This window comes from Hibiscus syriacus, unplaced genomic scaffold (genome assembly GCF_006381635.1).
Source record: "Hibiscus syriacus cultivar Baekdansim isolate YM2019G1 unplaced genomic scaffold, ASM638163v2 tig00111769_pilon, whole genome shotgun sequence".
NCBI lineage: Eukaryota > Viridiplantae > Streptophyta > Magnoliopsida > Malvales > Malvaceae > Hibiscus > Hibiscus syriacus.
This window is the reverse complement of record NW_024063172.1, coordinates 2,022,416-2,036,116: the sequence shown is the minus strand read 5'-3', so window position 1 is coordinate 2,036,116 and position 13,701 is coordinate 2,022,416. Positions and strand designations below refer to the sequence as shown.

Below are 13,701 nucleotides of genomic sequence, written 5' to 3'. Positions count from 1 at the left end.
TAAATTTTCAGATTTTTTAGTTAAATAAATAAATTTTGAAATATATAAAAAAGATACTTTTCCATTCTTTTATTGTTTAAGTTAATTTTCAGAATTTACTGCCGCTGTAATCTCAATATGCAAAAGGGATGCCCAACACCATGTTCTTGGATGGGCAGTATAGTTGTCATTTATATGAAACCTCTTCATTGACATAAGGTTAATGACAAATCACAGTAAATCCATTAATAAATTAAACCCAAATGCAAGCCTGCAACAAAATTACATTACTCAATACAAAATTCTGTGTTTCTGATGAGAAATTGTTCAATCCATGAACAACCAAGCTTAAACTAGGAGCCACAAGCGAAGGAATTAGTCGATAAAACGTTTCACAACCAAAGCAGCCATCTTATATACAAATGGTACAGATTCCCACTATGTCGCTCTGGTAAAAGCTACCTGAAAAGACTAATAAGGTTCAGTTGCTTTAGTTCTTAGCTCTTCATGTCAATGCTAAAATCTGCAATGGAATGAACAGAAAAGATCAGCACTAAAATTCGTGGTAGACAAAAACATTAAACGACTTCTTTTGTCGACATATTGCACTTTGCATCTCCATTCCTATATGCTTTGGACCATGATTTGCAAAAACTAGAATACACTTCTGAAAAGAAACTTGGTGTATGTGGATGGTCGACAAAAGCACTCACAGTTTTGAGGTAGATTTCCTTCAGACATCCAAATCCAGATTCATCGAGAACTCAAAACAACATGCCAACTTATTTCCCTCTTTTTATTTCTTTTCCTTTTTTAGTAAGCGACTTCTCATTAAATTGCACAGTTTCAAGGAGAACAAACCCCGTGTATGCAGTGGACTTCATAGATGTGGAGCTCTCCAATCAACTGCAAAGTTCTTGCAGTATGACAACATCCATTTCTATGGGCACCTTAAATTTGGTAAAATTTTTCAATGCCTCTTCAGGTCATCGAGGAGGTAGAACTGTGAGGGTTTCAATATATGATCTTGTTGTTGGTGATGTTGTCCCACTAAAAATTGGTGATCAGGTGTGTCACTCAGTTTTTTCTTCAGGGTATTGATATTCATGTGCACACAGACTAAATATAGTTTGATGCTTTAGTTAGGTCCCCGCTGATGGAGTTTTAATCATTGGCCATTCTCTAGCAATTGACGAATCCAGCATGACTGGAAAGAGCAAGATCGTAAGTTGATTGTTTGATAATGCATTTATCTAATGTGCGGGCTTTGTTGTTTTAAGCGCTAGGTTTCTTGTATGTTCACAAGAATAAAAAAGAACCATTTCTAATGTCTGGCTGCAAAGTTGCTGATGGTTTTGGTACCATGCTGGTATGTATCTTGCTCCTTTCCTTTCCTTTCCTTTGATGCTCCTTGTTGAACATTATGATGATCTCTGGTAATTTATTAGTTCTATCTGGTGATGTTTGCTATGTAAACTATGTAAACTGAGCTTTTGTCTTTCTTGTTATGGAGATTGTGGAGAAATAAAGGAATTGATCTGTGCTTTTGTTTTCACACTGCACTTATGTTTCTAGTTATTGTTTGACCTGTCAATTATATGGTGACGTTTTATAGAGAATCTGTGATAGCTGGTTTCATGAGCAAACTATCATATATGTTTCAATTATTATCTGATATGATTCTTACACAGAGGTAGTAGTTTGAGAAAGATTGGTAGTATTTCTTTTGAGTGGCAACTAGATTTTAATTTGTCATATTTGTGTTAGTTAAATGTTCTTTGTTGGATTTGAAAAAAGTTCTGTTTGATCTGCCAAATAGTGTAAGGAGTACAGGATGAATAAGTTTTTTTAAGGTAAGAACAGAAAAACTTGACGAACTTAATTTAATTTGGTATTCTCAACATGTGGCACTCGATTATCTATGTCTGGACATTACTTTTTGCACTTCACTATGGAGTTCATTCATTTTCTGTTCTTCTATATATTTGATCTTTCTTTAACATCCTGGATAGTTTAGACCGGTTTTCTTTTCACTCCCAAACAATTGAAAAGTCATCTTTCTTAAATTATTTGTAGTTGACTAGTGTTGGAATCAATACTGAGTGGGGACTGTTAATGGCAAGTATCTCAGAGGATACTGGTGAAGAGACCCTTTGCAGGTTTCAGCTTTGTGCACCCTAACAATACCTACTTCCAATTCTTAAGTTGAATCCTAATCATTCATAACACATTGTAGGTACGGCTAAATGGGTTGCAACTTTTATCGGCATAGTTGGGCTTTCTGTAGCTGTTTCTGTGCTTGCTGTTCTTTTGGCAAGGTACGCTAAGAGTCAATAAGCTTAGCCGATAAATTATTACTTATGCTAGATGAATTGCATTCCTCCTAACATCTTACTTTTGATTGGTTTCTAGATACTTCACCGGAAATACTGAAGATCCAGATGGAACCACATAATTTATTAAAGGACGCACTAGTTTTGATGATGCATTTAATGATGTTAAAATTTTTACAATTGAAGTAAGTACACCGTAGTCCCTTAGATCATGTTTGGCATAGAGGGGGATGAGATTGTAATTATTAAGGAATATAATAGGGAGACTAAAATGGATTGGCTTATTACAGAGATTGACTCATTTAAAAAGAAATATATCTATAACTGTGTATGTTGTCACAAGTTAAGTGACACCAACTTGTTGAATTACAAGAAAAGAACAAAGAAATAATAGGTGGACAGAAGTAAGGATAGAACTGTTATTTTACCATCCTATAAATGAGGATTTGGGTCTCAATTTTTAATTGATTTTCCCCCTGTAAATTTCATAATTCCACATACAAAAGTAAACTAAAAACATGAATGACTGTTCAGTCTGAAATAGCACCGGAATAGAGTAGTTAATTCCCATGAAGCAAAGGTGATGTTAATATCTTAATGTTCATTTAGTAGCATGTACAAGGTTTTCTCACTATGCAGTTGTGCAGGTTACAATTCATGTCGTTGCAGTGCCTGAAGGGCTTCCTTTGGCTGTTACCTTGACGTAAGTTTAAGTCGTAGCTTTTGGTTTCTATGCACTAGCAATTAAACTCATGCTTTGAATAGTTTATTCTTCTTTCCCTACTTATTGATTCATGGCACTGTTCTCTGCTTGAACTTTCACAGTCTTGCATACTCGATTCGGAAGATGATGGTGGATAAAGCTTTGGCAAGTTCATTCCATGACTGTGTTGTGTTTTGCTTTAGTAGCATCTTTACCTAACAGGCATAGATTTACAGGTTCGTCGACTTTCAGCATGTGAAACCATGGGCTCTGCAACAACAATTTGCAGTGATAAGATTGGCACATTGACTTTAAATGAGGTTAGTTCTATGTGATTTTGTTATACCACTATGATTTTGTGCTTTCTGTTTTGCACTTGATAAATATCCAAGATAAAGTGGGCTCCTTCCATTGGAAAGAGACATAAAGGAGGCAAGCAGCTATAAAAAAGTGTAATTGCTTTCTTTCTATTAAATCAAAAAGGATTAGCGCTTATATACCTTTATAGTTTTCTTATATCTTCCTAGTTCCAATTGTTGTTATCGTAACTTCTGTCTGGTCCACCTTATTTATGCCACACTTTCTGAAGGTTCTCACTCAAATTTATTCCATTAGTTCTGTGGTATTAAATGTTAATTTTCTTCAATGGAAAACAGGCACTACATGTGAAGACTTTCTACGATGGTGATAATAATATTATATACTCTCTCTTGATTGCAGCATCTTCTTATCTTTCTCTCCTCAAACGAACACTGTCTTATGGTTTTAGCTAAACCATTGACAAGTCCTTCTTGTGTCTTATCTCTCTGTTTTTTTTAATGCTATATTTCCATCGAGGTTGCTCTTGTTCAGTCAATTTTTCACATGGTCTTTCCAAGATGTTGGGCTTTTTTAAATTTGTTTAGCTGTTCAATTTTTCATCCTGCTGTTTGAAAGCTATAGATATCAATCTGATAAACTAGTATCACAGATGACTGTTGTTGAAGCTATTGTTGGGAAAAGAAGATAAATCCACCTGCTAGTTCTTCCCAGTTGCACCCATCGGTTGTGTCTCTGTTGAGTGAAGGAGTTGCTCAGAATAGCACAGGGAATGTTTTTGTGCCTAAGGCAAGATTATTTCTGTTGTTCATCATATTCATTATGCTAAAGTCAAGAGATAAATAATTTTCATGCATGAGAAAATGTGTTCTTGTCTAAGATTAAATGTTTTACATAGGAAGTGACTTTTGCTTCCGACTTATCAATTGGTTCTGCTAATTATAGTTTTTCTTCTTCATAAGTTGCACGGGAATCTCATTGAATTACATTCATTTTTCCAGGATGGTGGTGATGTTGAGATTTCTGGATCTCCTACAGAAAAAGCTATCCTTTCTTGGGCAATATAAGTACCCCCAGAACTTGGTCCCTCATCTTCTTCTGATTTATTTTTGTTTGCACATGCTAATCATTGAAAATTGTATTGCAGTTGGGGAAGAAATTTGATGCTATCAGATCAGAATCCACTATTCTTCAAGTTTTCCTTTTCAACTCTGAGAAAAAGCGAGGTGGTGTTGCAGTACTACAGGTAGTGGCTTCAGTCTAACTTCCTAATACTTTCTCATTTTGTTGATGTTAGTATATTGGGAGACTTAAAATGCAGTTATTAGAATTAACTGAAAGAATATGGCTAAAACACTAATGGCTCTTTGATGATTTCTCTCCTAGGAATACTGACATGATTGTGCATGTTTATGTTGCATTCAGTTCATATTTGGGCATTTTAACAGAAGCATTTCTGTTTCCTCAATTTGCCTTTTTTTTTCTTAGGAAGAAAAAACTGCTCAACTTTTGATAGACAGGCTTCTTAGGTGGGAATTAGAATGAGCACATTTTCTCCACCTACAACAGTACAACACCTGTTTCTGCTTCAAACATATCAAAGCATGATTTGGTTTTTAAGGGTGACTAAGAATAAACTCTATTAACTGCATTGAATGAACATGCAACCAAATGTTGTGAAATGACAACACTTTAATTTCAATTTATTACTGATATTGTTACTTGATTATAGGACTTGAATAAAAAAATGAATGATAAAAATATCTGTTGTCCAGGCCTTCTTGACTGGGTAATGCAGGCTTGTCTTTTGTTTCATTGGGCTGGTGGATCGGGAAATAGGTTGGCTTTATATTTTTTTTTTGGGATTTCTAATCAAAAGTGGAAAGCAAGTCCATCAAAAAATCTGAGAGAAATCTGGTTTGGGGGGGGGGGGCGAAGAGGAGATGAGAGTGAAAGGGGCGGCATAGAGAGAGAAATCTTTATGAGGGAATACTAATCTGGCACCCCATTGCCAAACTGTGCCGGGTAGAGCTAAATCAGCTTGCCCCTGCTGTGCCAAAGGAGGCGGGAGCCTCATCTTGGCTCACTTGGCTGTGGGATTGGAGGGATAAAGAAGGAAAAATGAAAATAGGTTTATGGGGTTTTGGGTTCTCTATAGGAAAAAAGTTATTCCTTGCTCAGGTCTTTTAACTTGATAAAGTCTTTTTAGTTGATGGAATTAAAACTGAACTGCTGAAATGCTCAGGTTCAAGTGCTTTTCAGTAGAATTTAGCTAGTGTTGCAGAACAAAAAAAAAGCAGCCTTTTTTCCTAATATTTTCAACTGGCAATACTGTTGATATTAATAATTTAGACAATGTCATTTAATATAAGTTTTCCTATGGCAGTCTGATTCTGAAGTTCATATACACTGGAAGGGAGCAGCTGAGATAGTTTTGGCCGCATGTTCTGGATATCTTGATTCAAATGGTTGCCTTCAATCCATGAATGAAGACAAGGTTAGTGATTATGAATATTTACACACAAAAAAATAAAAATAAAAAAATGCAGTACTGAAAGGTCTCCTGGGTAAAAAAGTTAAGGAAATTTCCTTCTCATTTGATCTCCATAATTAACTTTAGCTTGCAAGTCTTTTTAGTTTTTACCATTTGTAGGTTGACTCAGTGCTTTAGTAATAAGTATCTGATGATGTGAAGACTGATCATTAATTTATGGAAACCATATGTTTTGACTTATTGGCTGTCACTGATTTATGGAAATCATGTGAAAACATATGTTTTGACTTAATGCCTGTTCATTAGAAACTGGAGCTTGTGTTTAATACATTAGGAAAGAAAAGGTTTTTTCTTACCAGAATTAAATTGCTCACTTTATATCAAGTCTATAATGTAGTATTGCATGATTAAAAAATGGACTTCGTTTGTTTCTGATTCCTAAATCCTAGCATGATTTGATCAGCATATGCTTCAACTTTTATTTTTAACCACCTTTCTGCAGGATTTTTTTGAGGCTGCTATTGACGAAATGGCTGCAAGTAGCCTGCGCTGCGTTGCCCTTGCATACAGATTGTGTGAACGGGAAAAGGTTACTAGTGATGAAGAGAGCTGTAATGATTGGATCTTACCTGAAGATAACCTTGTTTTGCTTGCTATTGTTGGTATAAAGGTAAATATTTTTAGCAAGGATTCCCCACTTTTACCTAATGGTTGTTAAATCTATCAGTACCTTGACTATCTTTTTTAGCTTTGACTTTATGTTTGATGCTAACAAATTTATGCAAAGCTGCGATGAATGATAATGTGAATGAAAGAAGGAAACTGCTCTTTCCCAAATTAAGTGCAACATTTTTATGAGATATATCACTAAACAAAGTGTTATATGCATGCGCATCCAAGCAAATTGATCTGTTGTTGGAAACAAATTTGATGTTATTTTTGTTGTCAAAATTCTAGTGTTTGTGTTTACCTGTATACAAATACAGTTTGGAAGTGTTTCTTTGGTTTTTATGTGCCATAGAGCAAAAGTGGTCTTCGGGGGAGTTGCCATTTTGTTCAATTAATATGAATATTCTTGTTTTATCTCCGTGCAACTGATATAATCTTCCTCTTCAGGATCCTTGTCGCTCAGGTGTTAAAGATACCGTGAAAATATGTATGGATGCTGGTGTTAAGGTAATTTTGCTGGCTTCGTAAGATTTGTTTTAGAATTTATTATACCGTCCGTATGTAGGATGCTACTTTTATATAGTTCCTATGGAATGGTGAATATTTCCTTTATTTTTCAAAGATTTTTAGTTACTATAATTTAGAACGAGTACTTGTAATTTTTAATTACTCTTATATATATGACCTAAAGTTTTTAATATTTAGGTACGTATGGTCACCGGAGATAATATCCGAACAGCCAAAGCAATAGCTTTGGAGTGTGGGATACTTAGTTCTGCACAAGATGTTACTGAGCTTACCGTCATTGAAGGAAGGGTATTCCGAGCCTTATCTGAAAAAGAAAGAGAACAAATGGCTCAGAAAATAAACGGTATCTATTATGTTTCTTGATTGTATTGCCTTTAGATCCTGATATTATTCTATAGTGTCCAAACATATTTTGTTGATTAAAGCACTAAAGAGTGGCTAATGTAGAAAAAAGGTATTTTTGGTAAAGAAAATCATACAGTAATTAACAGTAAAATACTTGTATTTACACGACTCAAATCTACAGCTATTTGGGAGTTTATGCAGGTAATGGGGAGATCTTCTCCAAACGACAAGCTTTTGCTCGTTCAAGCCTTGCGTAAGGGAGGGGATGTTGTGGTTGTGACTGGAGATGGTACCAATGATGCTCCTGCACTTCATGAGGTTTGGTTTTGTGGTTAACTTCATTAGATTTATTTATTTTTCTTGTGATGATAGTGCTTTACGATGCATATTAGATGTGGTAAGCATTGGCTTACGGTGTGTTTGATAAACTATTGGAAGTTAAAATTTTGAATGGTTTTATTTTTTCTGTATTTTAGGCAGATATAGGTCTGTCTATGGGCATTCAAGGGACAGAAGTCGCAAAAGAAAGTTCAGATATAATTATATTGGATGATAATTTTGCTTCAGTTGTGAAGGTTAGCATGCTTGTTTCTTTCTTTCACATGGATATTATTTTTTCCATTTTTACAATATCCTACTGCTGAATTTGAGGTAAGGCTCGTATCGAATTTCCAGCAATTGTATCCTTCAACTTTGTATCCTTAATGTAGGTTGTTCGCTGGGGTCGTTCTGTTTATGCCAATATTCAGAAGTTTATACAATTCCAGCTTACAGTGAATGTTGCAGCTCTTGTAATCAATGTCGTGGCAGCAGTATCCTCCGGTGATGTTCCTTTAAATTCAGTGCAGGTAATGCTCTTTCTCTACTCTCCTATTGCCCCTTGGCCTTGTATCAAATTTCTGACTAGGAAATGACAGCGGGGTAGAATTCAGTTTTATCTAATTTTCTGGATTATGATCTCGGGGTGCTGGGCCATGAACTAAGGAACTGTTCACCAATAACGTTTTTGACTATGTGGTGATTGAACTTAAAAACTAGTGTGTTTGCGAGTAGAATAGACTTCAATACTCATGTTTCTGTTGGGGTGAGAGAAAGGCCAAAACTGGTGGGATAAGTTACTTTATGATGAGTTGATGACAAAAAATTTGAATGCGAGTTCTTTTGTTGTAGTTACTATGGGTTAACCTGATCATGGATACTCTTGGAGCACTTGCATTGGCCACTGAGCCTCCAACAGACAACCTTATGCTTAGGCCCCCGGTTGGCCGAAAGTCTGAAATCTGAATCCTTTTCTCATGTGAATACTGTGTACTTTGACTCATAGCACTCTAGTTCTATGTATTGATCATTAGAAATGGCTGAATGTACCTTATCAAGTTGATATTTAATTGACTACTTGTATTGATCTAAATGTTTTATTTTCCCAGAGAACCTCTAATTACAAACATCATGTGGAGGAACTTGCTCATACAGGTATCCGTTTTCTTTGGTCCTCACCATATGATTTTCGCCTGTTAACAATTTACTTGCCTTAGCTTGTGTTTTGCAATATTATTTGACTGAGAATTGTTAACGCGGACCAAAGTCAGGGAATATAGTACAATGGTTCTATGTCTTATAATGTTTTCACATTTCATTTCAGGCTTTACATCAAGTTGCTGTCCTCCTCGTGCTCAACTTCTCAAGCTTGACCATTCTTGGTTTGAAGGATGATGGTGACAAGGCTCATGCTTATAAAGTGAAGAATTCTTTGATATTCAATGATTTTGGCATGTGTCAAGTAAGTACCAACTGGAAAGTTGAAATTCTGGGGTCTATTTTTTCATTTATCGTAAAGCTTAGAGTTTGATAACCCCTCAAATCACAGAAATTCAATGAGTTCAATGCTAGAAAGCCTGAAGAAATCAATTGCTTCAGAGGAGTGACTAAAAACTACCTATTTATGGGAATCGTTGGATTTACTCTTATACTTCAGGTGAACAAGTCTCATCCTGTCTTATTTTCGTGCACTATTCTGTTTTCTTAGTGGTCATCATTTGTACCTGGTCTGCTCATGATACTATTTCCAACTATTTCACATATAATCATCATTGAGTTCCTTGGAAAATTTACCTCGACAGTACAACTCGATTGGCAGCTGTGGCTTGTATCCATTGGCATCGGCATTATCGGGTAGGGCCACTCGCTCTCGTCGCTCTTGGCCTCCAATAACCTTCATAGATCGTTGGGTTGTCAGTATTATTATTTACATGAACCTTCATCGACGGCTATTATATTTTTGAAGCTGGCCTCTTGCGATCGTGGGGAAGCCGACTCCAGTTCCGAAGACTCCGGTTTCGGCATTCCTCGTAAAGCCATTTCGACAATGCAGAAGGGCCAGGGATGATGCATGAATGGGGTATTTCTGCAATAAGTAAACTCTGCAATCAAATCAAAGAATTGTTAAAGTGTGTATATAGAAAGAGGCGGGCGGTTGCTTAAATCCTTTTTTACACAAAAGGCAACAATCATGCTTGGCTGAGTGAAACTAAATTATGTATTTAGAAGGAAGGCTTTGGTGAATCCGAAACCTCAAGGATTTCCTTCGTTTTATGGAGGCACGTATACTTATGAATCAATTTCTCATAGAATTTGAAAAATTAATGACACCGATGAAAAGTATTTAGAAAATCAAGATCCAAATTCCCAATTGATTCTCACAAATTTCAGAAAGCATATGTCCTAGAATGAATCTGCTCGAATTATACTTTCAAGAAAGACAAAATTCCATACGAAATGCAACAATATTATCTTACAAGAAAGACAAATTCCATTGCCGACGAGCCTGAAGCAAACGATTCCATGGTCACTTTCATTATCAGCTTTAGATTGTGTTCTTCGCAACGGCCAAAGGAGAAAAGGTCAAAGACGAAGCCTTTTTCATTTATAGAGATTAACGGGGAAAAAAAACTACTCCATTTATTTTGTTCTACAATGCAAAATGTTAAAACTAAATATAATATATAAAAAAATTAATTTTTAATTAATAGTTATTTTAATTCATTTTTTTTCAAATTATTCTTCACGTTTCATTTTAGATCAAAATTAAATATTTTTATGATAATTTCTTAATACGTTGTTATATTCTGCAAACTGTTAAAACTAAATATAGTATAAAAACTTAATTTTAATCCTCAATATTTCATTTTAGATTAAAATAATTTTTTATAAATAAAACTAATTATTCATCAATGTTTTAAAAATAATGTAATAAATCTATGCGATATTACGTACTAATATGACAATTGATAATATTGTATATATAATGATATTGACGTGTATCAATTAATAAAGTTATTTTTTAAGTTAAGTTTGTATAATTAATTATAAGATAAACAACGTATTTAATATCTAAATTATTATTTTTACTTTATTTTAAAACGTAAACTTTTATTTATTTTAAAATTATGTTTAATGTTTATTTTTCGTTTCATTTTATGCATCACTTTTAAAAATTTAATGACATTATAATTTTATGGTTAAATTATATTATTTATCATTCAGCTATCTTCTCACTTCTATTTTGGTCACTAAATTTAAAAAAAATTAATTTAACTACTCAACTTTCAAATTGTTCATATTTTAAGTACTATAATTTATTTTATTAATGATTTTGTGATATGAGTTTTTTTATTAATATATAATTAAAATAAATTAAATTAAAATTAGGATTAATTTGAAAGTTAAATAATTAAAAATATTAAACTTTAATGACCAAAATAAGAGAGAAGATAATTGAGTGGTGAATGATACAATTTACCCATAAAAAGGTTCCACGTACAATTCACCCATTAAAGTTTTAAAAATAAGATATTCAAACGAAACAAAAATTAAACGTTAGAAATGATTTTGAAACAAATGAAATTTAGATACTAATACAAAATAAAATTGATAATTTATGTATTAAATTTATAGTTTACCCTTGATTATAATTAATCAGAAAATGACTTGGGAAAGAAACAACTAGACAAGAGAAAGATAGTAGAAGAAAAAAAAAACATTGAGAAAAGACTTGTGAATTCCTCAGAATCAAGAGATACTATGGTACAATCTTCTCTGTTCATCTACCTCTGTTCCTTTAGTACGCAGATGCTGATTATGAGTTAACAATAAGAATGGTTCATCAACATGAACATGAACAGGCACAGCAGCAGAACAAACTGAAGCTCTATTCTTACTGGAGGAGTTCCTGCTCCTTCCGCATCAGAATCGCCCTTAACCTGAAAGGTACCTGCCCTTTTTCCCTTTCTTTTTCTGGGTTTTTAATCATTTTCAATCTATTACTAATTAGAAGTTTCTTTTGGTTTCTGGGTTTTTTGGCAGGTCTGGATTATGAGTACATACCCGTTAACTTGCTTAAGGGGGAGCAGTTCAGTCCTGGTCAGGATTCTTTTAAATTTTCTGGGTTTATTAATTTGTTTCTAATTCATTAATTATTGAAATTAAAAACATTGATGAAACTTGGGAAATGGGTAGAATTCCAAAAGCTGAATCCTATTGGGTATGTACCGGTGCTGGTGGACGGTGACGTTGTCGTTTCAGACTCTTTCGCAATTTTCATGGTCATTTTTTTCCTGTTTCCCCTTCTTTTCATTCAATTCAATTCTATAGTATTCGTTACTTAGCTTGATTTGTTTGTTTTTAATGAATGTGGAATTAAACCAACAGTATCTAGAGGAGAAATACCCTCAAATCCCCTTATTGCCATCCGATCTTGCTAAGAAGGCACTCAATATCCAGGTCTCTGATGTCCTCCATTTCTTTTCTTTTTTTATGTTTTTTGTCTCTAAGTTAGGCGACAATAATGAGCATTCTCGCATCGTTTTATAGGCCGCGAATATTGTTTCCTCGAGCATTCAGCCTCTTCAGAATCTAGCTGTGCTGGTTGGTCTCCGAGTGAATTTGTTATGCCTCCGTTTTGGTTTTTGATGGGATCATTGAAAGATATAGGGATTGCGTTTGATTTGCTGTTTTTACCTTTGCAGAAGTACATCGAGGAAAAAGTAAGTCCGGAAGAGAAAGTTCCTTGGGCAAAATTTCATATCGAGAAAGGCTTCGGAGGTAAGTGATGAGTAAAGGCATCGTACATATAACTATTCTACTAAGATTACTTCCCATGAGGGTTTATTGTTTCCTTCACGCTTCTTTGTTTCAGCACTTGAGAAGCTGTTAAAAGATCATGCTGGAAAATATGCGATCGGAGATGAAGTTGCCATGGTTTGTTCCATTCTGTCATGTTTTTAAATGCAACTTCATGCTCAAAGCACGTGGTAAATCGAGCACAAAGGTGCATATGTTTTGGTGTTTTTGGAATGCTTATATATTTGTTGCAGGATGCGGATGAAAGGATTTCGGATATCAGTTTGAATGAATTTGGCCTGATCGATAGTTTTGGTGAAAACTGTTTTAGTTTCCTGCAGTTATGCCTGATCTGGTAAATATAAATCAGGCATCATCGAGACACAGTTTTGCCCCTGAAGCATATATGCCTTTGTGCTTTTAGATGCAAATGAGTTAATCATAGGTCTAAACTCTGTTTGACGTTTGCTAATATCGCCTTCGGTTACTTGTTATGATGCCCTTTAGAAGTTGACTCCTAACATACAGTAGAAGAAGAAATAGATGAAGTTATATACTCTAGTTAGAAATATTCTGAAAATATACATACACACATAAATATGGCCTGTTGACTCTGTCTGCAGGCAGATGCATTCCTAGCACCACAGATTCTTGCTGGGATACAACGATTCAATGTCGACATGGTAATCTGCTCATCGATGAACATCTTGTTTCTGCTTCTTATTTGTGTTTGTTCATTTCAGCTCAATTAAAGTTTCCATACACACATATATTCTTGGCTAACAAGGCTTCTCTTTTCCTATTATTTTGTAGGCTAAATTCCCGCTTTTAACTCGGTTGAACGAGGCATATAGTGAGCTACCGGAATTCCAAAAGGCTATACCAGAGAATCAGCCGGATGCTCCTTCGGCATAGGGCGCTTGTTAAGACGGTGGATTGATGAGGTACACATATACCTCGGAATGGTTCATTCGAGGGAATGATGAATGATAATAAGGATTATGTTAGTCCTGAAGTTTATGTAAGAATCTATAATATCATATATTATGCAACATGGACATATCATAAACATGTATGGCATGTTTATCCGAATTAAATTGGGTGGTTTAATTCTCCATGTCCATAGTCATATCTCTGTTTGCAGAAATATGTGTCAAAATGTTTTCCTGGGACATTGGGTTCAGTTTCAAGGAGAAAAAGAATGAAATTTCTTC

At 34.7% G+C, this 13,701-nt stretch overlaps 2 protein-coding genes and 1 pseudogene across 3 annotated transcripts; all 3 read left to right on the top strand.

Moving 5' to 3' along the window:
• The first annotated feature begins 1,410 nt into the window (after positions 1–1,410).
• Positions 1,411–13,604, top strand: LOC120169614 (glutathione S-transferase zeta class-like). 2 transcript variants are annotated; one of them, XM_039177724.1, is made up of 12 exons: positions 1,411–1,415; positions 2,113–2,119; positions 11,498–11,635; positions 11,732–11,788; positions 11,885–11,970; positions 12,077–12,148; positions 12,239–12,292; positions 12,394–12,469; positions 12,564–12,625; positions 13,111–13,170; positions 13,301–13,421; positions 13,466–13,604. In XM_039177724.1, exons 3-11 carry the CDS (start codon positions 11,524–11,526, stop codon positions 13,400–13,402), a joined length of 681 nt encoding a protein of 226 aa, XP_039033655.1. In that variant the 5' UTR covers positions 1,411–1,415; positions 2,113–2,119; positions 11,498–11,523; the 3' UTR covers positions 13,403–13,421; positions 13,466–13,604. The 2 variants fall into 2 exon arrangements, with proteins under 2 accessions (XP_039033655.1, XP_039033656.1); XM_039177725.1 differs by lacking the exons at positions 1,411–1,415; positions 2,113–2,119; positions 13,466–13,604 and adding an exon at positions 11,366–11,452 and having other exon boundaries at positions 11,551–11,635; positions 13,301–13,458.
• On the top strand, positions 2,095–8,660 carry LOC120169852 (annotated as a pseudogene).
• Positions 8,800–9,238, top strand: LOC120169616 (calcium-transporting ATPase 9, plasma membrane-type-like). The gene is made up of 2 exons (XM_039177728.1): positions 8,800–8,842; positions 9,012–9,238. Exons 1-2 carry the CDS (start codon positions 8,819–8,821, stop codon positions 9,216–9,218), a joined length of 231 nt encoding a protein of 76 aa, XP_039033659.1. The 5' UTR covers positions 8,800–8,818; the 3' UTR covers positions 9,219–9,238.
• Positions 13,605–13,701: the final 97 nt, after the last annotated feature.